Source organism: Nipponia nippon, unplaced genomic scaffold (assembly GCF_047370975.1).
Source record: "Nipponia nippon isolate SJK-2023a ecotype South Korea unplaced genomic scaffold, ASM4737097v1 scaffold_38, whole genome shotgun sequence".
Taxonomy (NCBI): Eukaryota; Metazoa; Chordata; class Aves; order Pelecaniformes; family Threskiornithidae; genus Nipponia; species Nipponia nippon.
The window spans coordinates 425,027-451,939 of NW_028262356.1; the positions used below are offsets into that span (position 1 = coordinate 425,027).

At 69.3% G+C, this 26,913-nt stretch overlaps 2 protein-coding genes across 2 annotated transcripts in view; one reads left to right on the top strand and one right to left on the bottom strand.

The window, feature by feature from the left end:
- The first annotated feature begins 254 nt into the window (after window positions 1-254).
- Window positions 255-3,681, top strand: BAD (BCL2 associated agonist of cell death). Its single transcript, XM_087772914.1, is given in 6 exon segments — window positions 255-389; window positions 1,580-1,688; window positions 2,350-2,479; window positions 3,505-3,533; window positions 3,535-3,580; window positions 3,583-3,681. Coding segments are annotated over 5 exon segments (396 nt in total). The 5' UTR covers window positions 255-389; window positions 1,580-1,596.
- A 543-nt stretch (window positions 3,682-4,224) lies between these two features.
- Window positions 4,225-26,913, bottom strand: part of PLCB3 (phospholipase C beta 3) — a 44,050-nt gene continuing 21,361 nt past the window's right edge. The window contains 19 exon segments of the mRNA XM_087773042.1: window positions 4,225-5,491; window positions 6,515-6,601; window positions 6,865-6,922; window positions 7,893-7,973; window positions 8,760-8,836; window positions 10,049-10,163; window positions 11,196-11,337; window positions 11,958-11,985; window positions 11,988-11,993; window positions 12,586-12,714; window positions 13,432-13,523; window positions 14,703-14,807; window positions 15,735-15,834; window positions 18,580-18,741; window positions 21,203-21,357; window positions 22,215-22,339; window positions 23,927-24,011; window positions 25,484-25,580; window positions 26,356-26,426. Coding sequence (XP_087629168.1) covers window positions 5,225-5,491; window positions 6,515-6,601; window positions 6,865-6,922; window positions 7,893-7,973; window positions 8,760-8,836; window positions 10,049-10,163; window positions 11,196-11,337; window positions 11,958-11,985; window positions 11,988-11,993; window positions 12,586-12,714; window positions 13,432-13,523; window positions 14,703-14,807; window positions 15,735-15,834; window positions 18,580-18,741; window positions 21,203-21,357; window positions 22,215-22,339; window positions 23,927-24,011; window positions 25,484-25,580; window positions 26,356-26,426 — 1,982 coding nt within the window. The 3' untranslated portion in view covers window positions 4,225-5,224.

Below are 26,913 nucleotides of genomic sequence, written 5' to 3' on the forward strand. Positions count from 1 at the left end.
GGGGAGGGGCCCGGACCCCCCCCCTCCCCCCCGGGCCGTGGCCCCTCCTGAGACCTTTGGGGGTCCCGGGGGGGCACCCTGGGGGGAGGGGACGTTTTGGGGTCCCCCCGTGGCCCCGCCCCCTCTTGCGGCGGGATGCGGCCACCATAGAGAAGGCGCCCCCCCCAAGCCTGGCTAGAGCGCCGCCGCCGCCATCTTGGCTGTGGGCGGGTGACGCCGCGCCCCGGCCCCGCCCAGGTGAGGGGGGGGCGGGGCTGCACCCGGCGTGACCGGGGCGCGGTGACGTCGCGGGGGGGGGGGAATTCCCATCGGTGATTGGCCGGGGCAGCTGTCAGTCACTCAGGTGACGGCGGACGGGCTGAGGAGCGGCGGCGGCGGCGGAGCCCGAGGTGGGGCCGGGGGGGGGGAGGGGCGCGGGTTTGGGGGCCCCGTTGGGGGGGGCGGTTATGGGGGGCCCCGGTTGGGGGGGGGGGCGGTTTGGGGGGGCGGGGCCTGGTATTGGGGGGACCCCGTTTTGGGGGGGCCGGTTACGGGGGGGGCCGGTTACGGGGGGGGGGCACGGTGGTTATGGGGGGCCGTTGGGGGGCCCTGGGCTGGGGGGGCCCAGTTGGGGAGGGGAGGCTCTGGGGGTCCCCAGCCACGACCAGTTTGGGGGGGTCCCAGTTTGGGGGGTCTGGGGGTCCCCAGCCACGGCCAGTTTGGGGGGAGGGTCCCAGTTTAGGGGGTCCCCGTTTGGGGGGTCCCAGTTTGGGGGGGTCCCAGTTTGGGGGGGTCTGGGGGTCCCCAGCCACGGCCAGTTTGGGGGGAGGCTGTCCCAGTTTGGGGGGGTCCCAGTTTGTGGGGGGTCCCAGTTTGGGGGGTTCTGGGGGTCCCCAGCCACGGCCAGTTTGGGGGGAGGCTGTCCCAGTTTGGGGGGGTCCCAGTTTGGGGGGGGTCCCAGTTTGGGGGGTTCTGGGGGTCCCCAGCCACGGCCAGTTTGGGGGGGTGTCCCAGTTTGGGGGGTCCCAGTTTGGGGGTTCTGGGGGTCCCCAGCCACGGCCAGTTTGGGGGGAGGGTGTCCCAGTTTGGGGGGGTCCCAGTTTGTGGGGGGTCCCAGTTTGGGGGGTTCTGGGGGTCCCCAGCCACGGCCAGTTTGGGGGGGGGGTGTCCCAGTTTGGGGGGGTCCCAGTTTGGGGGTTCTGGGGGTCCCCAGCCACGGCCAGTTTGGGGGGAGGGTGTCCCAGTTTGGGGGGGTCCCAGTTTGGGGGGTCCCAGTTTGGGGGGTCTGGGGGTCCCCAGCCACGGCCAGTTTGGGGGGAGGGTGTCCCAGTTTGGGGGGGTCCCAGCCACGACCAGTTTGGGGGGTCCCAGTTTGGGGGGGTCTGGGGGTCCCCAGCCACGGCCAGTTTGGGGGGAGGGTCCCAGTTTGGGGGGTCCCAGTTTGGGGGTTCTGGGGGTCCCCAGCCACGGCCAGTTTGGGGGGAGGGTCCCAGTTTGGGGGGAGGGTGTCCCAGTTTGGGGGGAGGGTCCCAGTTTGGGGGGGTCCCCGTTTGGGGGGCAGAGCGGGGGTCCGGATTTGGGGTGCAGCCCCCCCCCCCAGGCCGCCATGGCGTGAGGATGCTGCGGCTGCAGGAGCCCCAGGAGCCCGGCTCCCCCCGCCTCCCCCTGGGGGGCTCCCCCCCCCAGCCAGCCCGGCACCCCCACGGCAGGTGAGACCCCCAACCCCTCCCCCTCTATCGGGGGGGGGGCCCAACCCCCCCGCACCCTTTTTTGGGGGGGGGGATTCACCCCAAAACCTCCCCCCCCCCGTGGGGTTTGATTTGGGGGGCACCCACACCCCCCCCCATCCACCTTTGTATGGGGGCACCCCCCAAATCTCCCCCCCCCCAGGGTGCGAGGGCACCCCCAAATCTTCATATCCCCCCCCAAATTGGGTTGGGGGGCACTCGCACCCCCGACTCACCCTTTTATGGGGGGGGCACCCCAAATCTCCCCCCCCCCCCCCCGGGTGGGGGCACCCCAAAACCCCCAATTACCCCCCAGGAGCTCAGCTGAATTTGGGGGGGGCACCCGGGGGGGGAACCAGGGTGGGGGGCCCCCACCCCCCTACCCCCCCTTTTATGGGGGGGGCACCCCAAAATCTTCCCCATTGTGACCTGTTTTTGGGGGGGGGGCACCCGGGGAGGGGCGTCCCCACCCCCCCCACGCACCCTTTACTTGGGGGGGGGGACCCCCCCCAAATATCCCCCTCCCCCCCCCCAGGGTGGGGGGTCCCTGGGTTGGGGGGGACACGACCCCAGGGTTGGGGGGGTCCCCGGGAAGGGGGGGGGGGGGACTCAGGGCGGGCCCCTGACCCCCGTTCCCCCCCAGAGGCGGGGGGGGCCCCGGGGACCCCGCCCCCCCGTTCCGCGGCCGCCCCCGCTCCGCCCCCCCCGTGCTCTGGGCCGCGCGCCGCTACGGGCGCCAGCTGCGACGCATGAGCGACGAGTTCCAGCTGCAGGTGACGGGGGGGGGACATGGGGGGGACATGGGGACACGGGGACATGGGGGGGACATGGGGGGGACATGGGGACACGGGGACATGGGGGGACATGGGGGGGATGGGGGGACACGGGGACATGGGGGGGACATGGGGGGGACATGGGGGGGACAGGGGGACACGGGGGGGACAGGGGGACATGGGGGGGACCGGGGGACACAGGGACACGGGGGGGACAGGGGGACATGGGGGGACAGGGGGACACGGGGGGGACAGGGGGACATGGGGGGGACAGGGAGACATGGGGACATCGGGGGGACACGGGGGGACAGGGGGACATGGGGGGGACCGGGGGACACAGGGACATGGGGGGGACAGGGGGACATGGGGGGACAGGGGGACACGGGGGGGACAGGGGGACATGGGGGGGACCGGGGGACACAGGGACATGGGGGGGACAGGGGGACATGGGGGGACAGGGGGACACGGGGACATGGGGGGGACACGGGGGAGGACCGGGGGACACGGGGACATGGGGGGGACAGAGGGACATGGGGGGACACGGGGGGGACATGGGGACATTGGGGGGACACGGGGACGTGGAGGGGGACGGGGGGACAGGGGGACATGGGGACATGGGGGGGTCACGGGGGAGGACAGGGGACACGGGGACATTGGGGGGACAGAGGGACGGGGGGACAGGGGGACATGGGGGGGACACGGGGGAGGACAGGGGGACACGGGGACATGGGGGGGACAGAGGGACGGGGGGACATGGGGACATGGGGGGGACACGGGGGGGACAGGGGGACACAGGGACATGGGGGGGACGGGGGGACGGGGGGACATGGGGACATTGGGGGGGACAGGGGGACGGGGGGATGGGGGCCGGGGGGGCCGTGGAGGGGACACGGGTGACTTCGGGGGGCACTGGGGGTCCATGGGGACCCGGGGGGGGGGGGGGGGGGCTGAGGTGGGCAGGGAGGGGGTGGAGCCAAGGAGGGTGGGGCCAAGGGCCCCCAGCACTGAGCGCCCCTCCCCCGCAGGTGCTGCCACGCCCCCGGAGCCTGGGGGGGCCCCCCGGGGCGGGGGGGTTGGCGCGAGACGCTGCGGGCCTGGTGGCGGGGGGGCGGCCCCCCCGCCCCGCCCCCCCGCGCCCCCGCCCTGACCCCGCCCCCCCCCTTTGGGGGGGCCCCTCCCCCTTTCGGGGGGGGGGGCAATAAAAAAATCGCTGTTTTTTTAAATGGCTTTCGGGTGGTTTGTCCGCAAAATGGGGGGGGGGAACCCCCAAAATGAACGGGGGGGGCCAAAATGGGGGCCCCCCCCAAAATGACGCCCCCCGAAATGAACGGGCCCCCCCCCCAAAATGAGGGTGGACCCCCAAAATGAGGGGGCCCCCAAAAATGAGGGGGAGCCCCCCAAATGAAGGGGGAGCCCCCCCAAATGAAGGGGGGCCCCTAAAATGAGGGGGGCCCCCCCCCAAAGTGAGAAGGGACCCCCCCCCCAAAAGAAGCCCCCCCCCGGAAAATGAAGGGGGCCCCCTAAAAATGGGGGAACCCCAACGTGGTGAGGGGCCCCCCCAAAATGAAGGAGGGGGGCACCCCAAAATGGGGTACAACGTTTTGGGGTACCCCCATCCCCACGCCCCCCCCCCCCCAGCACCACCCGCAGCCCCCCCCCCCAAGTGTGGGGGGTGCCCCACAAAAGCCCCGGGGGGGTCCCCCAAAACCGCCCCCCCCCCCCAAACACAGGCGGTTCCATAGAAGAATAAAAAGCCTCTTATTGTACAAAGAGGGGGGGCCCCCGATTTGGGGGGGCCCCCCGGGATCAAAGGGGGGGCCCCCGATTTGGGGGGGCCCCCGGGATTAAAGGGGGGGGTCCCCCAATTTTGGGGGGGCCCCCCCGACAGCAGAGCAGGACAGACAGGTTCCCCCCCCCCCCCCAAATTTGGGGTGCGGGGGGGGGGTGTTTTAAAAAAAAGCCCTTTGGAGCAGCCCCCCCAAATTTTGGGGGGGGGGGGGAATTATTGGGGGGCCCCCCCGAAGTGGGAGGAGGATTTTGGGGGCCCCCCCGCTTTGTCTCCCCCCCCCCCAAAATTTGGGGGGGCCAAGGAAGCGTGGCAAGGAGGTGATTTAGTGTCGTGAAGCAGCCCCCCCCCCCGTACCCCAAATTTTTGGGGGTCCCCCATGGTGTGGAGCCCCCCCCCGAAGTGGGGGGGACCCCAAAATTGGGGGGGGGTGGAGTGTGAGGGGGGGGTGCCCCCCCCCCCTTAGTGGTCTCAGAAGTGGGGTGCAAGGAGCCCCCCCAGAGGGAAAATGGGGAGGGGCCCCGAATAGGGGGGCACTGTAAGGTTGGGGGGGGCCCCCCCAATTTATGGGGGGGCCCCCAATCACTGGGGCCCCCCCAAATTTTAGGGAGCCCCCCCCAAATCTCAAAGGGGCCCCCCCAATCTCCAAGGGCCCCCCCCCAGTCTTAAAGGGGGGGTTCCCCCAGATTTTAGGGCCCCCCCAATCTCCAAGGGGCCCCCCCACATCCAAAGGAGCCCCCCTAATCTCTAAGGGGGGGGCCCCCAAATTTCAAAGGGCCCCCCCCAAATCTTAAAGGGGGGGGTCCCCCAGATTTTAGGGAGCCCCCCCCAGTGTCAAAGGGGTCCCCCAAATTTCAAAGGGGGGGGTCCCAGATTTTAGGGAGCCCCCCAATATCAAAAGGGCCCCCCAAATCTCAAAGGGGGGTCCCCGGATTTTAGGGAGCCCCCCCCCCCAATCTCTAAGGGGGGCCCCCCCATCTCAGGGGCCCCCCCCCCCTCCCAAAGCCCCGGGGGCCCCGCAATGGGAGGGGGGGGGGGGTGGGGGTCAGAGCAGGGTGGTGTCGCCGGGGGGGACGGTTTGGGGGGGCGAGGTTTGGGGGGCGCGGTTTGGGGGGCGCGGTTTGGGGGGCCCCCCTCGCCGCCCCCCGCGCCTGCAGGAAGCGCCCCACCTCCTGCGGCAGCGCCCGCAGCTCCAGCTCCCGCCCCCGCTCCAGCTCCTGCGCCAGCTGCGGGGAATGGGGGGGTCGGCCTTGGGGTGCCCCCCCCCCCCCGACCCCCCCCCCCCCCGACCCCCCCCTCGAGGGGCGGGGGTGAGCCCACGGCACCCCAAAATCTCCCTGGGAACCCCAGTAGCAGCTGGGGAGCGTGGGGCACCCCCAAATCTCCCAGGGGACCCCAGAGCACCCCAAAATCCCCCCCCCGGCACCCCCAAATCCCCATGGACACCCCCAAATCCCCCAGGGGACCCCAAAATCCCCCCCAGGACCCCCAATACCCCCAGGCCCCCCCAAAATCCCCCCCGGGACCCCCAAAACCCTCAGAGAACCCCAGGGGCCCCCCAAATCCCCCTGGGACCCCCAATACCCCCAGGGCCCCCCTAATCCCCCCGGGACCCCCAATACCCTCAGGGTACCCCAGGGCCCCCCAAAATCCCTCCCAGGACCCCCAATACCCCCAGGGCCCCCCCTAATCCCCCCGGGACCCCCAATACCCTCAGGGTACCCCAGGGCCCCCCAAATCCCCCCAGGACCCCCAATACCCCCAGGGGCCCCCCAAATCCCCCTGGGACCTCCAATACCCCCAGGGCCCCCCCAAATCCCCCCAGGACCCCCAATACCCCCAGGGCCCCCCCAAATCCCCCTGGGACCCCCAATACCCTCAGAGAACCCCAGGGGCCCCCAAATCCCCCTGGGACCCCCAATACCCCCAGGGCCCCCCCAAATCCCCCCGGGACCCCCAAAACCCTCAGAGAACCCCAGGGCGCCCCCAAAATCCCCCCAGGACCCCCAATACCCCCAGGGCCCCCCAAAATCCCCCCGGGACCCCCAATACCCCCAGAGCCCCCCAGAATCCCCCCCGGGACCCCCAATACCCTCAGGGAACCCCAGGGCCCCCCAAATCCCCCTCACCCCCCCCAACTCCCTCCAGGGCCCCCAGGAAGCCTCCGAACACCCCCAAGGGGCACCCCAACACCCCCCTGCCCCCCCCCAGGGTGTCCCCCCCCCCAAAATGTGGGGGTGCCCCCGTACCCGGGGCTCCTCCTCCTGGATCTGCTCCAGGACCCCCCGGTGCCCCTCCAGCAGCTTCTCCTGCCGCCGCTTCTGCGCCTCCTCCAGCTGGGGGGGACCCCGAAAGTGAGGGGGGGGCACCCCAAAACCGCCCCCTCCCCAAAGGGGGGGGTGCCCCCCTACAACGGGAGGGCACCCCAAAATGCTGGCGCACCCCAAAGGTGGGGTGCGGGGGGGGGGTGTGTGTTTAGGGGGTGCTGCTGGGGGAGGGGAGGAGGGTTGGGGGGCTGTTTCTGGGGGGGGGGCCGGGGGTTTTGGGGTTCCCGGGGGTCCCCCACTTCCTCCCCCCCCCCCGCAGTTTCGGGGCTCACCCTGCGGATGGAGGTGACCGACTCGGTGATGTGGCGCCGGTTGATCTCCGTCAGCTCCCTGGGGGGCACGGGGGCGGGGGGGGGTCAGCACCCCGGGGACCCCCAAAAGTTGCCCCCCCAGCCCCCTATAGCCCCCCCCCCCGAGCCCCCCGGACCCCCCAAAAAGATGCTGCCCCCCCTCCCATGGCTCCCCCATCCCTACCCAGGTGCTGCCCCCCCCCAGCCCCTATAGCCCCCTACAGCCCCTACAGCCCCCCCGCCCCCTACAGCCCCCTCTGGCCCCCCTACAGCCCCCCCAGCTCCTATGGCCCCCTATAGCCCCCCCAGCCCCCTATGGCCCCTATAGCCCCCCCCAGCCCCTCTGGCCCCCCTACAGCCCCCCCAGCCCCCTATGGCCCCCTATAGCCCCCCCAGCCCCTATGGCCCCCTACAGTCCCCTATGCCCCCCCCAGCCCCTACAGCCCCCTACAGCTCCCTATGGCCCCCTACAGTCCCCTATGCCCCCCCCAGCCCCTACAGCCCCCTATAGCCCCCTACAGCCCTTATAGCCCCCCCCCAGCCCCTATGGCCCCTACAGCCGCTGTGGCTGCCCCCCCCCCCCCAGCCCCTATGGCCCTCTACAGCCCCCTATGGACCCCCCCAGCCCCTATGGCCCCCTATAGCCCCCTACAGCCCTTATAGCCCCCCCCAGCCCCTATGGCCCCCTACAGCCCCTTCTGCCCCCCCCCAGCCCCTATGGCCCCCTACAGCCCCTATGGCCCCCTACAGCCCCCTATGGACCCCCCAGCCCCTATGGCCCCCTATAGCCCCCTACAGCCCTTATAGCCCCCCCCCCCAGCCCCTATGGCCCCCTACAGCCCCCTCTGCCCCCCCCCAGCCCCTATGGCCCCCTACAGCCCCTATGGCCCCTATAGCCCCCCCAGCCCCTATGCCCCCCCCCGAGCCCCCTATGTCCCCCTACAGTCCCCTATGTCCCCCCCAGCCCCTACAGCCCCCTATGGCCCCCTATAGCCCCCCCGGCCCCCGTACCCCCCTGGCGCCGCCCCCGCGCCTCGCTGATGCTGTTGTGGCGTTTGCGATCCAGGATCTTCTGCAGCTCCTTCTTCTCCCTGCGGCACCCGCCGCCCTGGGGCACCCGCTCCGGGACCCCCACCCACCCGCCCCGGGACCCCCACCCACCCGCTCCGGGACCCCCACCCACCCGCCCACACCGGGACCCCCACCCACCCCGGGGCCCCCACCCGCCGCCCTGGGGCACCCGCTCCGGGGCCCCCCCCCCCCCCCCCCCGGACCCCCCCCCGCCCCGGGACCCCCACCCACCCGCTCCGGGTCCCCCACCCCCCCCGGGCCCCCCCCCCGCCGCCCTGCGGCACCCGCTCCGGGACCCCCACCCACCCACCCCGGGCCCCCCACCCGCCGCCCTGGGGCACCCGCTCCGGGACCCCCACCCACCCGCACCGGGACCCCCACCCACCCCGGGACCCCCACCTGCACCGGGACCCCCACCTGCCACCCTGGGGCACCCACTCCGGGACCCCCACCCACCCCGGGACCCCCACTCGCCGCCCTGGAGCACCCGCTCCGGGACCCCCACCTGCTCTGGGACCCCCACCCACCCACCCCGGGACCCCCACCTGCTCCAGGACCCCCACTGGGACCCCCACCCACCCTGGGACCCCCACCTGCCGCCCTGGGGCACCCGCTCCGGGACCCCCACCTTGGGGGCCCCTCCCAGCACCCCCAGGGACCCTTGGGGACCCCCCACCCTGGGGACCCCCAGTAGCACCCCAGGGACCCCCCAGCACGCCCAGGGACCCCCCCACCCATGGGACCCCCCAGACCTCCCCCAGCACCCAGGGACCCCCCCCAGTGCCCCCAGTGCCCCCAGCACCCACCTCTCACTGGTCTGGTGCAGGCGCTTGAGCTGGGCGGCCTGAGCCTCCAGTGCCACCTCCCGCAGCCGCTGCTGGGCCTGTGACCAGTACACACCAGTAAGGACCAGTATGGACCAGTAAGGCCCTCCCAGCTGCTAGGGCTGCACACACCCCCAGTACAGACCAGTATGGACCGGTACAGGCAAGCACAGCCCTTCCTACTGCTGGGTTTTCAATAGCCCAGTACAGACCAACAGGCACCAGTAAGCACCAGTACGACCCTCCCAGCTGCTGGGGCTGCACACATCCCAGTATACACCAGTCTGCACCAATGTGGGCCAGTACAGACCAGTATGGGCCAGTACAGCCCACCCTGCTGCTCGGTTTTCAATACCCCAGTACAGACCAGTAAGCACCAGTATGGCCCTACAGGCTGCTGGGGTTGTACACAGCCCCAGTATATATCAGTATGGACAGCCCTCCCCACCGCTCCCAGTCCCTCCCAGTCTGCCCAGTACCCGCCGCAGCTGCTCCCGCTTGCAGCCGTGCTCGGGCCCCTGCCCTCCCCGCCGCTCCCAGTCCCTCCCAGTGCTCCCGGTCTGCCCAGTATCCGCCGCAGCTGCTCCCGCTTGCAGCCGTGCTCGGCCCCCTGCCCTCCCCGCCGCTCCCAGTCCCTCCCAGTGCTCCCGGTCTGCCCAGTATCCGCCGCAGCTGCTCCCACTTGCAGCCGTGCTCGGCCCCCTGCCCTCCCCGCCGCTCCCAGTCCCTCCCAGTGCTCCCGGTCTGCCCAGTACCCGCCGCAGCTGCTCGGCCCCCTGCCCTCCCCGCCGCTCCCAGTCCCTCCCAGTGCTCCCAGTCTGCCCAGTACCCGCCGCAGCTGCTCCCGCTTGCAGCCGTGCTCGGCCCCCTGCCCTCCCCGCCGCTCCCAGTCCCTCCCAGTGCTCCCGGTCTGCCCAGTATCCGCCGCAGCTGCTCCCACTTGCAGCCGTGCTCGGCCCCCTGCCCTCCCCGCCGCTCCCAGTCCCTCCCAGTGCTCCCGGTCTGCCCAGTACCCGCCGCAGCTGCTCGGCCCCCTGCCCTCCCCGCCGCTCCCAGTCCCTCCCAGTGCTCCCAGTCTGCCCAGTACCCGCCGCAGCTGCTCCCGCTTGCAGCCGTGCTCGGCCCCCTGCCCTCCCCGCCGCTCCCAGTCCCTCCCAGTGCTCCCGGTCTGCCCAGTACCCGCCGCAGCTGCTCCCGCTTGCAGCCGTGCTCGGCCCCCTGCCCTCCCCGCCGCTCCCAGTCCCTCCCAGTGCTCCCAGTCTGCCCAGTACCTGCCGCAGGTGCTCCCGCTTGCAGCCGTGCTCGGCGTGGTGCTGCTCCTCCCGCAGCTGCAGCAGCCCCCGCAGTGCCGCCCGCTGCCCCCCCGCCTCCGCCGATTTGCTGGCGCTGTTTTGGGGGGGACACACACCCCAAATTAGGGGACACCCCCACTTTGGGGGCACCCCCATCCCCCCCCCAAGCCCCCCAATACGGCGGGGTGGTCAGGGTTTTGGGGTGCCCCATGGGGGAGGTTTTGGGGGTAACCAGCAGCATTTTGGGGCTGGGTGGCTTTTGGGGGGGGGGGCAAGTTTTGGGGACCCCCAGGTGGGGGCGGGATGCTTTGGAGGGGCCCCCCTAGGATTTTGGGGTCCCCCGGGTTAATTTTTGGGGGTCCTAGGACAACAGCGGGGGCATGGTTCACTTTGGGGGTGCCGGGGTGCCCCGTTTGGGGTCCCATCTGCTCTTGAGCTGCTTCAGGACGATTTGGGGATACCCCAGGATTTTGGGGGGGCCCACGGTTGCTTTGGGTACCCCTAGGGCTCTTTGGGGGGGCACTGTGAGTTTGGGGGTGCCCCTTTTTTGGGGTGCCCCTTTTCGGGGCTCCACCCACTCTCCCCCTCCGAATTTGCTGCTCCAGATCCCTGGGAGACGGGGGGGCACTTTGGGGGTGCCAGCGCCATTTTGGGGGGGAACAAAGACATTTTGGGGTCCCCCCAGGCGATTTGGGGTCCCAGAGCATTTTGGGGGACCCCCAGGGCTGCTCCTAGGGGGACCCCACTTTTTGGGGTGCCCCTTTTCGGGGCTCCACCTGCTCTCCCCCTCTTCATTCACCACTCAGTCCCTGGGAGACGGGGGGGCACTTTGGGGGTGCCAGCGCCATTTTGGGGGGGAACAAAGACATTTTGGGGTCCCCCCAGGCGATTTGGGGCCCCAGAGCATTTTGGGGGACCCCCAGGGCTGCTGCTGGGGTGACCCCGCTTTTTGGGGTGCCCCTTTTTCGGGGCAAAGCCCCTTTGCTGCTCCCCCAGCCAGCTGCGTTGAAGCGGGGCGGCTTTTGAGCTGCGGGGTTTGATCTCGGGGGGCTCTGGGGAGATTTTGGGGGGGCCCGGGAGGGATTTTGGGGTGCGGGTTTGGGGGTGCGGGGTTTTGGGGTCCCACCTGGCTGCCAGGCGCTTGTGCAGAGCCACCAGCTTCTTGACGTGCTTTTTGCGCAGCTCCTTCAGCTCCCGGTACTGCTGCTTCAGCAGCTTCACGTAGGCCTTGTGCTGCCGCAGCTCCTCCACCGACTGCGGGGCCACCTCTGGGGGGGGGTTTGGGGGTTCAGGGGGGTCCCCAAAACCCCTCGGGGGGGGTGTGACAACTTGGGGGACCCCCCATGACCCGAAAATGGGGGTACGGCCCTCCCAGGGCACCCTGTGCCTCCTTGGATGCACTATGTCGCCATCATGGCAGTAAATGAGGGAATTTGGGGGTTCAGGGGGGATTTGGGGGTGCAAGGGGGTTTGGGGGTTCAGGGGGGGTCCCCAAAACCCCTCGGGGGGGCTGTGACAACTTGGGGGACCCCCCCATGACCCGAAAATGGGGGTACGGCCCTCCCAGGGCACCCTGTGCCTCTTCGGATGCCCTATGTTGCCCCACCATGGCACTAAATGGGGGAATTTGGGGGTTCAGAGAAAGATTTGGGGGTTCAGGGGGGATTTGGGGGTGCAGGGGGGTCCCCAAAACCCCTTGGGAGGGGTGCAAGAAATTTGGGAGACCCCCGGAGCCCTCAAACAGGGGCTACAACCACCAGAAACCACCCCAGGGAGGGTTTGGGGGCCCCCCCCCCCCCCCAGACTGGAAATGTGGGGGACCCCCCCAGATTTTGGGGGTGCATCTGGGGGGGGGCCCCAAATCGAGGGGGAGCCCCCCAAATCTTACCTGTGAGGACGCTGGCGATGAGGTCATCTCTCTGCCCTGGGATGGGAGAAAATAAGGGGGGACCCCATGGGGGAGGTGCCCCCCCCTTTAGCACCCCCAGATTTTGGGGGGCCCCCAAGGAGCTGGGAGCCCCCGAGGGGGAGGGGAAGGAAGAATTTGGGGGGGCCCCAAGGGGAGGGGCCTGGGGGAGGGGAGGATTTGGGGGACCCCCCCCACCCTGAGACCTGGGCTGGGCTTTTGGGGGGCATCGGGGGGAGATTTGGGGGACCCCCCTTACCTGGGCTGGATTTTGGGGGTCCCTGGGGGAGATTTTGGGGGGGCCCTACGGGGGCGATATGGGGGCCCCCCATTCACCTGGGCTGGATTTTGGGGACCCCCCTTATCTGGGTGGGATTTTGGGGGGTCCTGGGGGGGATTTTTGGGGGGTCCCCCCTCCTGGGCTGGATTTTGGGGAGCGCCGGGGGGATTTTGGGGACCCCCCTTTACCTGGGCTGGGGTCTTGGGGGTCCCTGGGGGAGATTTTGGGGGGCCTGGGGGGATTTTGAGGATCCTCCCTCAGCTGGGCTGGATTTTGGGGGGCCCGGGGGGATTTTGGGGGCCCCGGGGGGATTTGGGGGACCCCCCTCACCTGGACTGGGGCCCGCGGGGGGCCCGGGGGGGGCGCCCCGGGGGTGGGGGGGGGCCGGGGCTCCGGGGGGGGTCGGCGGCCGCCTCCCCTCGTGCCCCCCGGGCTCTCGCGGGGCTTCTCGGGGCTTTCCTAGGGGAAGGAGAGGGGGTCAGGGCCCCCCCAAATCCCTGTGACCCCCCCAAACCCCCCGGGGGCCCCCCAAATCCTCCCTGGCCCCCCCAAACCCCCGGGGCCCCCAAATCCCCACACCCTCCCCACCCTCCCCAGCCCCTCTGAGACCACCTCAACCCCCCCCAAAGGCCCCCTAAATCCACCACAGCCCCCCAAACCCCCTCGGGGCCCCCCCAACCCCCGGGCCCCCCCCAAACCCCCTGGGGACCCCCAAATCCACCCACCCCCCCAAAACCCCTCAGGGTCCCCCCCAACCCCCTTGGGGACCCCCCAAAATTCCTGCAGCCCTCCCAAATCCTCTCACCCTCACCCATCCCAGCCCCCCAAAACCACCCCAACCTCCCCCAACCCGGCCCCAAGGGCCCCCCAAAATCTGCCGTGCCCCCCCCAATGCCCCCAAACCCCCTTGGGGTCCCCCCAAAACCCCTGGGACCCCTCAAACCCCCCTTGGGACCCCCCCCCAACCCCCCCCCCCGACCCCCCAAAATCCTCTTCATCCATCCCAGCCCCTCCGAGACCTCAACTGCCCCCAGGAGCCCCCCCAAATCCACCACAGCCCCTCCCCAAAACCCCTCAGGGGCCCCCCAAAACCCCCTGGGGACCCCCCAACCCCCCTGGGTGCCCCCCAAAACCCTCAAGGCTCCCCCCCCCCCAAAACCTTGGGGTGCCCCCCACCTCGCCGCCGCCCATGAGGGCGGCCAGCTGGCGGGCGCGCTGGTCCATCAGGCTGACGTGTTTGATGGGGTTGATCAAAGCCTCGGCGTAATCTGGGGGGGGCGACAAGATTTGGGGGTGACCGGGGGGGAAGTGGCCCCCAAAACCCGGGGGGTCCCCCCAAAAAGGGGACCCCCCCTCCTTAAAAAAGGGAAGCCCCCCCCCCCCCCAATGGGAGCGCCCTGAGAAAGGAGCGATAGAGCTGCCATGCTGGTGGGTATGGGCCCCCCCCCAAAATTGGGGGATCCCCCCAAAAAGGGGGGGCCCCCAACATGGGCGGCACCCCAAAAATGAGGGGAATAGGGGGCACCCCAAAAATGGGGGGGGGGGGCAAAACGGGGGTACCTTAAAAATGAGGGAAATTGGGGCACCTCAAAAATGAGGGGGGGCAAAAATGAGGCACCTCAGCAATGGGGCAAATGGGGGGCACCCCAAAAAAGGGGGGCACCCCAAAAATGGGGGGTTCTGCAAAAAGGCGGGGCGGCCCATAAGTGAGGGCACCCCAAAAATGAGGCATACTCAAAAGTGGGGGCACCCCAAAGGTGGGGGCACCCCAAAAAGGGGAGACAGCCCGAAAAGGGGAGACATCCTGAAAATGGACACCCCCCAAAAGGACACCCCAAAACCAAGGGGCACCCCACAAATGGGGGGTACCCCACAAATGGGGTCACCCAAAAAGCAGGGGGCCCCTCGAAAGACGCAGGGGCCCCCCAAAAAGGGGGGGACCCCCAAAAAGAGGGGGAACCCCCCCAAAATAGGGTTAAACCCTCCCAAATGGGTGCTGGGGCTGCCCCAATCCCCACCCTGGGGGTGCTGCCCCCCCCAAAAAAACTTTTGGGGACCCCTCAACAACGAAGGCCCCCCCCCAAAAAAGAGGGGGGACCCCAAAAAGAGGGGGATAACCCCCAAAAACGGGCTCAAACCCTCCCAAATGCACCCTGGGGCTGCCCCAATCCCCATCCCAGGGGTGCTGTCCCCCCCCAGCCCCCCAAAAACTTTTGGGGACCCCTCAACAACTGAGAACCCCCCCTCAAAAAAGCACCGAGGACCCCCAAAAAAGAAGAGGACCCCCCCAAAAATGGGGTCAAACCCTCCCAAATGGGTGCTGGGGCTGCCCCAATCCCCATCCTGGGGGTGCTGCCCTCCTCCTCCCCGCCCCCCCCCCCCCCCGGGGTTTTGGGGTCCCCACCGGGTTTTGGGTCCCCCCCCCCGGGTTTTGGGGTGCCCCTCACCCTGGTGGCCGTGGGGGACGTAGTCGCAGGCCTGGGTGTGGAGCAGGAGGGCGGGCAGGCAGAGCGGCTGGTTGCTCTCGTTGCGCAGGCAGACGTAGTGGTAGCCTGGGGGGGGGGGGGGCACAAAATGGCGGCTTGGGGGGGGGGGGGAATGGGGGGGGCCCCCCCCGGGCGGGGCCCTGCACCCCCAAACCCCGGGGAGAGCCCCCCTGCTGTTGCCATGGTAACAGGCCTGGTACAGGGCATTGTGGGTAGGCCCAGAGCCTTGTTGCCATGGTAACAGGCCTGGTACAGGGCACTGTGGGTAGGCCCAGAGTCTTGTTGCCATGGTAACAGGCTCGATGCAGGGCACTGTGGGTAGGCCTGGCCCCTGTTGCCATAGTAACAGGCCTGGTACAGGGCCTTGTGGGTAGGCCCTGCCCCCTGTTGCCACGGTAACAATCCAGGAGCAGGGCATTGTGGGAAGGCCTGGCTACCTCAGGTCCCTGTTGCCATGGCACCGTGAGTAGGCCCGAGCCCATGGGCCCCCCCCCCCCACCATGGGGACCCCCCCCCCCACCATGGGGACCCCCCCCCATCCTGGGGAACCCCCAGGGACCCCCCACCCACCATGGGGATACCCCACCCATCATGGGGACCCCCCACTCACCATGGGGAGACCCCAGGGCCCCCCAACCACCATGGGGAACCCCCCTACATCATGGGGACCCCCTAGGCCCCCCCCCACCGTGGGGACCCCCAGGAGCCCCCACTCACCATGGGGACCCCCCACCCATCATGGAGACCCCCAGGGACACCCCCCACCATGGGGACTCCCCCTAGGCCCCCCCCCCACCGTGGGGACCCCCAGGACCCCCCACTCACCATGGGGACCCCCTCACCCATCATGGAGACCCCCCAGGGCCACCCCCCACCATGGGGGGACCCCCTACATCATGGGGACCCCCCCCGAGCCCCCCTGCCATGGGGACCCCCCACCCACCATGGGGTCCCCCCAGGGACACCCCTCCCCCCCCATGGGCCCCCCCTCACCGGAGCGCAGGGCGGCGACGGGCAGGACGCGGTGCCCCAGCAGCCGCCCCCCCTCCTCGTAGGCGGCCACGCGCAGGGAGGCCAGGGCCGGCAGCACCACCTGCACCCGCGCCCAGTCACCACCAGCGCGCCCAGTCACCGCCAGTGCCCCCAGTCACCGCCAGGAACCCCCCAGTCACCGCCAGTGCGCCCAGGAACCCCTGCTGCACCCAGTAACACCCAGGAACCCCCCAGTCACCGCCAGTGCGCCCAGGAACCCCTGGTGCACCCAGTAACGCCCAGGAACCCCCCAGTCACCACCAGTGCACCCAGGAACCCCTGCTGCACCCAGTAACGCCCAAGAACCCCCCAGTCACCGCCAGTGCGCCCAGGAACCCCTGGTGCACCCAGTAACGCCCAGGAACCCCCCAGTCACCACCAGTGCACCCAGGAACCCCTGGTGCACCCAGTAACACCCAGGAACCCCCCAGTCACCACCAGTGCGCCCAGGAACCCCTGGTGCACCCAGTAACGCCCAGGAACCCCCCAGTCACCACCAGTGCACCCAGGAACCCCTGGTGCACCCAGTAACGCCCAGGAACCCCCCAGTCACCACCAGTGCACCCAGGAACCCCTGGTGCACCCAGTAACACCCAGGAACCCCCCAGTCACCACCAGTGCGCCCAGGAACCCCTGGTGCACCCAGTAACGCCCAGGAACCCCCCAGTCACCACCAGTGCGCCCAGGAACCCCTGGTGCACCCAGTAACACCCAGGAACCCCCCAGTCACCACCAGTGCACCCAGGAACCCCTGCTGCACCCAGTAACACCCAGGAACCCCCCAGTCACCACCAGTGCGCCCAGGAACCCCTGGTGCACCCAGTAACGCCCAGGAACCCCCCAGTCACCACCAGTGCGCCCAGGAACCCCTGGTGCACCCAGTAACGCCCAGGAACCCCCCAGTCACCACCAGTGCGCCCAGGAACCCCTGGTGCACCCAGTAACGCCCAGGAACCCCCCAGTCACCACCAGTGCGCCCAGGAACCCCTGGTGCACCCAGTAACGCCCAGGAACCCCCAGTCACCACCAGTGCGCCCAGGAACCCCTGCTGCACCCAGTAACGCCCAGGAACCCCCCAGTCACCACCAGTGCGCCCAGGAACCCCTGGTGCACCCAGTAACGCCCAGGAACCCCCCAGTCACCACCAGTGCGCCCAGGAACCCCTGGTGCACCCAGTAACACCCAGGAACCCCCCAGTCACCACCAGTGCGCCCAGGAACCCCTGGTGCACCCAGTAACGCCCAGGAACCCCCCAGTCACCACCAGTGCACCCAGGAACCCCTGCTGCACCCAGTAACGCCCAGGAACCCCCCAGTCACCACCAGTGCGCCCAGGAACCCCTGCTGCACCCAGTAACGCCCAGGAACCCCCCAGTCACCACCAGTGCGCCCAGGAACCCCTGGTGCACCCAGTAACACCCAGGAACCCCCCAGTCACCACCAGTGCGCCCAGGAACCCCTGGTGCACCCAGTAACGCCCAGGAACCCCCCAGTCACCACCAGTGCACCCAGGAACCCCTGCTGCACCCAGTAACGCCCAGGAACCCCCCAGTCACCACCAGTGCACCCAGGAACCCCTGGTGCACCCAGTAACGCCCAGGAACCCCCCAGTCACCACCAGTGCGCCCAGGAACCCCTGGTGCACCCAGTAACGCCCAGGAACCGCCCAGTCACCGCCAGTGCGCCCAGGAACCCCTGGTGCACCCAGTAACACCCAGGAACCGCCCAGTCACCACCAGTGCGCCCAGGAACCCCTGGTGCACCCAGTAACGCCCAGGAACCCCCCAGTCACCGCCAGGAACTTCCCCAGTCACCACCAGTGCACCCAGTAATGCCCAGGAACCCCCCAGTCACCGCCAGGAACTTCCCCAGTCACCACCAGTGCGCACAGGAACCCCTGCTGCACCCAGTAACACCCAGGAACCCCCCAGTCACCACCAGTGCACCCAGTCACCACCAGTGCACCCAGGGACCACCAGTAACCCCCAGGGACCACCAGTGCACCCAGTAATGCCCAGGAACCCCCCAGTCACTGCCGGTGCCCCAGTAACGCCCAGGAACCCCCCAGTCATCACCAGTGCTCCCAGTCCCTTCCTGGTGCACCCAGTAATGCCCAGGAACCCCCCAGTCACCACCAGTGCTCCCAGTCATCACCCGTGCACCCAGTAACGCCTAGGAACCCCACAGTCACCACCAGGAACCCCCCAGTCACCACCGGTGCACCAGTAACCACCAGTGTGCCCAGTCACCACCAGGAACCCCAGGTGCACCCAGGGACCACTGGTGCACCCAGTAACGCCCAGGAACACCACAGGAACCCCCCAGGTCCTCCCAGTGCCCTCCCAGTGCTCCCAGTGCCCTCCAGTGCCTCCCAGTGCCCCCCAGTTCTCTTCCAGTCCCTACAAGTGCCTCCCAGTCCTTCCCAGTGCCCCCAGTTTGGCTCCTCATGGAAGAGGAAGGGCTCCTCGTCCCAGATGGGGTCGAAGGGGTTCCCCAGTCCCTCCCAGTCCCTCCCAGTGCCCCCAGTTTGGCACCTTGTGGAAGAGGAAGGGCTCCTCATCCCAGACGGGGTCGAAGGGGTTCCCCAGTCCCTCCCAGTCCCTCCCAGTGCCCCCAGTTTGGCTCCTCATGGAAGAGGAAGGGCTCCTCGTCCCAGATGAGGTCGAAGGGGTTCCCCAGTCCCTCCCAGTCCCTCCCAGTGCCCCCAGTTTGGCACCTTGTGGAAGAGGAAGGGCTCCTCATCCCAGATGGGGTCGAAGGGGTTCCCCAGTCCCTCCCAGTCCCTCCCAGTGCCCCCAGTTTGGCACCTTGTGGAAGAGGAAGGGCTCCTCATCCCAGACGGGGTTGAAGGGGTTCCCCTGGCAGGGCCGGGTGCGGAAGCGGCGCCGCGTGTCCACGGGCAGCCCGAAGACGTCCACCTCCACGTAGACCCCCACGCGCCGCTCCGAGAGGAACTGCCCCGAGATCACCTGGGGGGGGCACCCCGAAATCAGCCCCGCACCCCAAAACTGCCCTGGCACCCCAAAACCCGCCCTGGCACCCCAAAACCCACCCTGGCACCCCCAGAGCCACCCTGGACCCCCCAGAGCCACCCCAGCACCCCCAGCCCCCACACGCTGCTCCGAGAGGAACTGCCCCGAGATCACCTGGGGGGGGCACCCCGAAATCAGCCCCGCACCCCAACACCCGCCCTGGCACCCCAAAACCCGCCCTGGCACCCCAAAACCCACCCTGGCACCCCCAGAGCCACCCTGGACCCCCCAGAGCCACCCCAGCACCCCCAGCCCCCACGCGCCGCTCCGAGAGGAACTGCCCCGAGATCACCTGGGGGGGGCACCCCGAAATCAGCCCCGCACCCCAACACCCGCCCTGGCACCCCAAAACCCGCCCTGGCACCCCAAAACCCACCCTGGCACCCCCAGAGCCACCCTGGACCCCCCAGAGCCACCCCAGCACCCCCAGCCCCCACGCGCCGCTCCGAGAGGAACTGCCCCGAGATCACCTGGGGGGGGCACCCCGAAATCAGCCCCGCACCCCAAAACTGCCCTGGCACCCCAAAACCCGCCCTGGCACCCCAAAACCCGCCCTGGCACCCCCAGAGCCACCCTGGACCCCCCAGAGCCACCCCAGCACCCCCAGCCCCCACACGCTGCTCCGAGAGGAACTGCCCCGAGATCACCTGGGGGGGGCACCCCGAAATCAGCCCCGCACCCCAAAACTGCCCTGGCACCCCAAAACCCGCCCTGGCACCCCAAAACCCGCCCTGGCACCCCCAGAGCCACCCTGGACCCCCCAGAGCCACCCCAGCACCCCCAGCCCCCACACGCTGCTCCGAGAGGAACTGCCCCGAGATCACCTGGGGGGGGCACCCCGAAATCAGCCCCGCACCCCAACACCCGCCCTGGCACCCCAAAACCTGCCCTGGACCCCCCCAGAGCCACCCAACACCCCCCAAACCCCCCCAGCACCCCAAAACCTGCCCCAGCCTCCCCAAAGCCCACCCCAGCACCCCCAGACCTGCCCTGGCACCCCAAAACCTGCCCCAGCACCCCCAGAGCCCCCCCAGCCCCCAAAACCCCCCAGCCCCCCCCCCCCCCCCCCTGGGGGAACGAGGGGCACTGGGCCCCCCCCCACCTCTGGGGACATTTGGGGGGGCTGTGGGGACCCCCCCACCACCACTTTCGGGAGGGGGGGAGCTGAGGATCCCACCACCCCCTGGGCAGTTTTGGGGGGACCCCGCCGTCCAGGGACATTTGGGGGGGGCTGCAGGGACCCCCAGCCCCTCAGTGCCATTTTGAGGGGTTGTGGAACCCCCCCCCCCAGCGCCATTTTGGGGGGGCTCTGGGGACCCACCACCCCCCAGGGCAGTTTTGGGGTCCCCCCCCAGTCAGTTTTGGGGTCCCCAGGGCAGTTTTGGGGTCTCCCCCCAGTCAGTTTGGGGGGGCTGTGGGGTCGTCATCCCCCTCAGTGCCACTTTGGGGGCCCATGGGGTCCCCCCAGCGCCATTTTGGGAGCCGTGGGGACCCCCCCCAGCGCCATTTTGGGGCCCTGTGGAGCCCCCCTGCAGCCATTTGGGGGGCTGTGGGGACCCTCCCCACCCCCCGGGGCAGTTTTGGGGTCCCCCCCAGTCAGTTTGGGGGGGCTGTGGGGTCGTCATCCCCCTCAGTGCCACTTTGGGAGCCGTAGGGTCCCCCCGCAGCCATTTTGGGGCCCTGTGGAACCCCCCCAGCGCCATTTTGGGGGCTGTGGGGACCCCCCCAGCGCCATTTTGGGGGGGCTCTGGGGACCCACCACCCCCCCGGGGCAGTTTTGGGGGGGTCCCCCCCAGTCAGTTTAGGGGGGCTGTGGGGTCATCATCCCCCTCAGTGCCACTTGGGGGGCCATGGGGTCCCCCCAGCGCCATTTTGGGGCCCTGTGGAACCCCCCCAGCGCCATTTTGGGGGCTGTGGGGACCCCCCCAGCGCCATTTTGGGGGGGCTCTGGGGACCCACCACCCCCTGGGGCAGTTTTGGGGTCGTCATCCCCCTCAGTGCCACTTTGGGAGCCGTAGGGTCCCCCCGCAGCCATTTTGGGGCCCTGTGGAACCCCCCCAGCGCCATTTTGGGGGCTGTGGGGACCCCCCCAGCGCCATTTTGGGGGGGCTCTGGGGACCCACCACCCCCCCGGGGCAGTTTTGGGGTCTCCCCCCCAGTCAGTTTGGGGGGGCTGTGGGGTCGTCATCCCCCTCAGTGCCACTTTGGGAGCCGTAGGGTCCCCCCGCAGCCATTTTGGGGCCCTGTGGAACCCCCCCAGCGCCATTTTGGGTCCCTGTGGAACCCCCCCAGCGCCATTTTGGGGGGGGCTGTGGGGACCCTCGCCACCCCCCGGGGCAGTTTTGGGGTCCCCCCCAGTCAGTTTGGGGGTCCCCGGGGCAGTTTTGGGGGTCCCCACCTGCACCCGCAGGGTGTTGGCGACGATCCCGTCCACCAGATCCTCGGCGAAGGGGTCGAAGGCTTTGTCCCGGCGCCGCATGAACTCAGGTTTGAGCAGGAGCCCGCAGCGGGCGTTGTACTCGAACAGGCCCAGGTTGAGCTGCATCGGCACGTCTGGGGCGCGCCGTGGGGCAGCGTCAGCGCCGTGGGGCTGAGCCGTGGGGCTGAGCCGTGGGGCAGAGCCGTGGGGCAGAGCCGTGGGGCTCCGACAGGCCCAGGTTGAGCTGCATCGGCACGTCTGGGGCGCGCCGTGGGGCAGTGTCAGCGCCGTGGGGCTGAGCCGTGGGGCTGAGCCGTGGGGCAGAGCCGTGGGGCAGAGCCGTGGGGCTCCGACAGGCCCAGGTTGAGCTGCATCGGCACGTCTGGGGCGCGCCGTGGGGCAGCGTCAGCGCCGTGGGGCTGAGCCGTGGGGCTGAGCCGTGGGGCAGAGCCGTGGGGCAGAGCCGTGGGGCTCCGACAGGCCCAGGTTGAGCTGCATCGGCACGTCTGGGGCGCGCCGTGGGGCAGCGTCAGCGCCGTGGGGCTGAGCCGTGGGGCTGAGCCGTGGGGCAGAGCCGTGGGGCAGAGCCGTGGGGCTCCGACAGGCCCAGGTTGAGCTGCATCGGCACGTCTGGGGCGCGCCGTGGGGCAGAGCCGTGGGGCGGCGTCAGCGCCGTGGGGCTGAGCCAGGGGGCAGCTATGGGGTGCAGGGGGACCCCGCTGTGGGGCTGTGCTATGGGTCAGGGCCACGTGGGTCACGCTATGGGGCTGCTGCAGCGTAGGTTGCGCTCTGGACCACGCTATGGGGCCACGCTGTGGGTCAGGGCTGTGCTATGGGTCGCGCTGTGGGGCCGGGCCGCGCTCTGGATCCACGCCACGAGCAGGGGGGCATGGCGGATCGCGCTCTGGACCGCGCAACGGGGACGGGGGGGCTGCGCTATGGGTCGGGGCCGCGCCGTGGGTCGCGCCGTGGGTCGCGCCGTGGGGCTGACCGAGGGTCTGGAAGTTGAGGGCGGCCATGTGGCAGCCGGCGTTCCAGAAGAGCTGGGGCTGGAAGTTGGAGGAGTCGACGCGGGTGCCCTTGGGGTAGACGCGGCTCAGCTGACGCTTGTTGTACCTGCGCGTCAAGGGCCACGCGACCCACGGCTGCCCCATAGCTGCCCCATAGCGGCCCCACGGCTCCCCCACACCACCCCCGTGCCACTTTCACACAGCCCAACCGGCCCCACGGCCGCCCCACTGCCCCCCAACCTGCCCTGGCCGCCCCACGGCTGCCCCACGGCCGCCCCACTGCCCCCCAACCTGCCCTGGCTGCCCCACGGCTGCCCCACGGCTGCCCCACGGTCACCCCACAGCCCCCAGCGGCCGGGCACCCCAAAACGCTCCCCAAAAGTCACCTAATGCCCCCAGGCACCCCAACCCCCTCCATGCACCCCAAAAGATCCTTGTATCCCCCTAAGACACCCCAAAATCCCCCTCTCTCCCCCCAGGAGCACCCCAAAACCCCCTATACACCCCAATGCACCCCAAAACCTGCTTGTATCCCCTGAAAGCACCCCAAAATCCCTCTATCTCCCCCAAAAAGCACCCCAAAATCCTCTATGCACCCCAAATGCACCCCAAAATCTGCTTGTATCCCCTGAAAGCACCCCAAAATCCCTCTATCTCCCCCAAAAAGCACCCCAAAATCCTCTATGCACCCCAAATGCACCCCAAAATCTGCTTGTATCCCCTGAAAGCACCCCAAAATCCCTCGTATCTCCCCCCAGGAGCACCCCAAAACCCCCTATACACCCCAATGCACCCCAAAACCTGCTTCTATCCCCCTAAGACACCCCAAAATCCCCCTCTCTCCCCCCAGGAGCACCCCAAAACCCCCTATACACCCCAAATGCACCCCAAAATCTGCTTGTATCCCCTGAAAGCACCCCAAAATCCCTCTATCTCCCCCAAAAAGCAAAAAGCACCCCAAAATCCTCTATGCACCCCAAATGCACCCCAAAATCTGCTTGTATCCCCTGATATCCCTCTGAAAGCACCCCAAAATCCCTCTATCTCCCCCAAAAATCCTCATACACCCCAATGCACCCCAAAATCTATACACCCTGCACCCCAAAACCTGCTTGTATCCCCTGAAAGCACCCCAAAATCCCTCTATCTCCCCCAAAAAGCACCCCAAAATCCTCTATGCACCCCAAATGCACCCCAAAATCTGCTTGTATCCCCTGAAAGCACCCCAAAATCCCTCTATCTCCCCCAAAAAGCACCCCAAAATCCTCTATGCACCCCAAATGCACCCCAAAATCTGCTTGTATCCCCTGAAAGCACCCCAAAATCCCCCTCTCTCCCCCCAGGAGCACCCCAAAACCCCCTATACACCCCAATGCACCCCAAAACCTGCTTGTATCCCCTGAAAGCACCCCAAAATCCCCCTATCTCCCCCAAAAAGCACCCCAAAATCCTCTATACACCCCAATGCACCCCAAAATCTGCTTGTATCCCCTGAAAGCACCCCAAAATCCCTCCATCTCCCCCCAAGAGCATCCCAAACCCCCCTCACCCCCCAAAAGCCCCCCCAATCCCCTATACACCCCCAAATGCCCCCCAACCCCCCCACCCGAGCCCCCCTCCCCCTCGGGGGGGGTCCCCCCCATCTCAGGGGGGGTCCCCCCAAATCCCGGGGTCCCCCCGTGCTGGCGGATACTCCACGAACTCGAGGGGGCTCTTGGTGAGCTGCTCCAGCCCCTTCGTCTCCACGAAGGACGACATCTCGAAGGCCTTGTTACGTTCTGGGGGGGCCCCCCCCGGCACCCCAAAATCACCCGGGGGTCCCCCCAAACCCTGCTGAAGGCTGCAGCCCCCCCTAAACCTACCCCCCCCCCCAGGGTCCCCCCCAAAGCTGTGGGAGATGCTGCCAAGTCCCCTGGGACCCCAAAAAAAACACCCAGGGCCCCCCAAACCCCCAAGGGCCCCCCAAAATCCCCAGCCCCCCCAAGATGCCCTCAACCTCCTCAGAGCCCCCCAAACCCCCAAGGACCCCCAAAACCCTCCCAGGAACCCCACCCCCTCCCCAAGCCCCCCCAAACCCCTGAAATCTCCCCCCTGCCCCCCCTAATCCCCATCAGGGCTCCCCAAAACTCCCCCAGGACCCCCCAGATCTCCTCAGGGCTCCCCAAACCCCATCAGGGCCCCCTAAAACCCCTTGGGGACCTCCCAACCCCCCTCTGCCCCCCAAACCCCATCAGGGCCCCCCAAATCCCCCCCAGGGCCCCGCAAACCCCATCAGGGCCCCCCAAACCCCATCAGGGCTCCCCCAAATTGCTTGGGGACCCCCATACCCCATCAGGACCCTCCCAACCCCCCAGGGCCCCCCAAACCCCATCAGGGCCCCCTAAAACCCCTTGGGGACCCCCCAGGCCCCCCTAAACCCCATCAGGGCCCCCCAAACCCCCTAGGACCCCCGAACCCCCCCAGGGCCCCCCAAACCCCATCAGGGCCACCCCAAACCCCCTAGGACCCCCCCTACCCCTCCCCAGGACGCCCCCAAACCCCATCAGGGCCCCCCAAACCCCCTAGGACCCCCCCCCAACCCCCCCCAGGACCCCCCAAACCCCATCAGGGCCCCCCAAACCCCCTAGGACCCCCCAACTCCCCCCAGGACCCCCCAAACCCCATCAGGGCCCCCCAAACCCCCTAGGACCCCCCCAACCCCCCCAGGACCCCCCAAACCCCATCAGGGCCCCCCAAACCCCCTAGGACCCCCCCCCCCAGGACCCCCCAAACCCCATCAGGGCCCCCCAAACCCCCTAGGACCCCCCCAACCCCTCCCCAGGACCCCCCAAACCCCATCAGGGCCCCCCCAAACCCCCTAGGAACCCCCCCCCAACCCCTCCCCAGGACCCCCCAAACCCCATCAGGGCCCCCCAAACCCCCTAGGAACCCCCAAACCCCCTAGGAACCCCCCACCCCCCCCCCAGGACCCCCCAAACCCCATCAGGGCCCCCCAAACCCCCTAGGACCACCCCCAACCCCCCCAGGGCCCCCCCAAACCCCATCAGGGCCCCCCAAACCCCCTAGGACCCCCCCCCCCCCAGGACCCCCCAAACCCCATCAGGGCCCCCCAAACCCCCTAGGACCCCCCCCAACCCCTCCCCAGGACCCCCCAAACCCCCCCAGGGCCCCCCAAACCCCCTAGGACCCCCCCCAACTCCCCCCAGGACCCCCCCAAACCCCCCCCAGGGCCCCCCCAAACCCCACTGACTGCTGGCGGCCTGGAAGGACTTGAACTTGACGGGCTGGATGTAGTTGACCAGCGTGGACATCTCCTCGGTGGCCGTCACCTCGCTGCTGGCCGTCCCCTGCGCCCGCACCCCAACATCACCCCGGGGGCCCCCCCCAAACCCCCCAGGGTCCCCCCAAAGCCCCCTGGTGCCCCCCCAAACCCCTTGGGGACCCTCCAAAATCCAGGGGTCCCCCCCAAAGCCCCCTGGGTCCCCCCCAAACCTCCTGGGGTCCCCCCAAACCCCCTCAGGTCCCCCCAAACCTCCTCAGGTAGCCCCCAAAGCCTCCTGGGGTCCCTCCAAAGCTCCTTGGGTCCCCCCAAACCTCCTGGGACCCCCCCAAATCCCTCAGGCCCCCCCAAAGCCTCCTGGGCTCCCCCAAAGCTCCTGGGGCCCCCCAACCCCTCCCTGGTCTCCCCCAACCCGTTGGGGACCCCCCAGACCTCCTGGGGTCCCCCCAAAGCCCCTCAGGTCCCCCCAACACCTTGGGGTCCCCCCAAACCTCCTCAGGTGCCCCCAAAACCTCCTGGGGTCCCCCCCCAAAGCCCCCTGGGTCCCCCCAAAGCCCTTGGGGATCCCCCAAAACCCCTGGGTCCCCCCAAACCCCTTGGGGACCCCCCAAAGCCCCTGGGTCCCCCTCAAACCCCCCTGAGTCCCCCCAAACTCCTTGGGGTCCCCTTAAATCCCCCTGGGGTCCCCCAAATCCCACCAGGGTCCCCCAAAGCCCCAGGTCCCCCCCAAAAGCCCCCTCAGGGTACCCCAGGGCCCCCTCCAGCCCCTCCAAACCCTCAGGGCACCCCCAAACCCTCAGGGCCCCCCCAAACCCCTGAGGGCCCCCCCAAACCAGCCCCACCTCGTCCGTCGTCGGCTTCTTCATCTCCGGCGCCTCCTCCTCCTCCTCCTCCTCGCTGTCGGCCTCGCGGTCTGGTCGGGGGGGAGATTTGGGGGACCCCTACACCCCCTGTACCCCCACATCACCCCCCAGCACCCCCAAATCCCCCCAGCACCCCATCAATGCCCCCTGCACCCCCAAATCACCCCCCATACCCCATCAATGCCCTCTGCACCCCCAGATCACCCCCCAGCACCCCCAAATCCTCCTGAGCACCCCCTGAATGCCCCCAGCACCCCCAAATCCTCCTGAGCGCCCCCAAACCTCCCCCTGGCACCCCCAGATTCACCCCTGCACCCCCAAATCCCCCCCCAAGCACCCCCAGAATACCCTCTGCACCCCCAAATCATTCTTAGCACCCCCAACTCTCCCCCGTGGCACCCCAAATCCTGCCAGGCACCCCCAAATCCTCCTGAGCACCCCCAAATCTCCCCCTGGCACCCCCAGAATGCCCCCTGCACCCCCAAATCCCCCCAAGCACCCCCTGAACACCCCCACACCCCTAAATCCTCCTGAGCA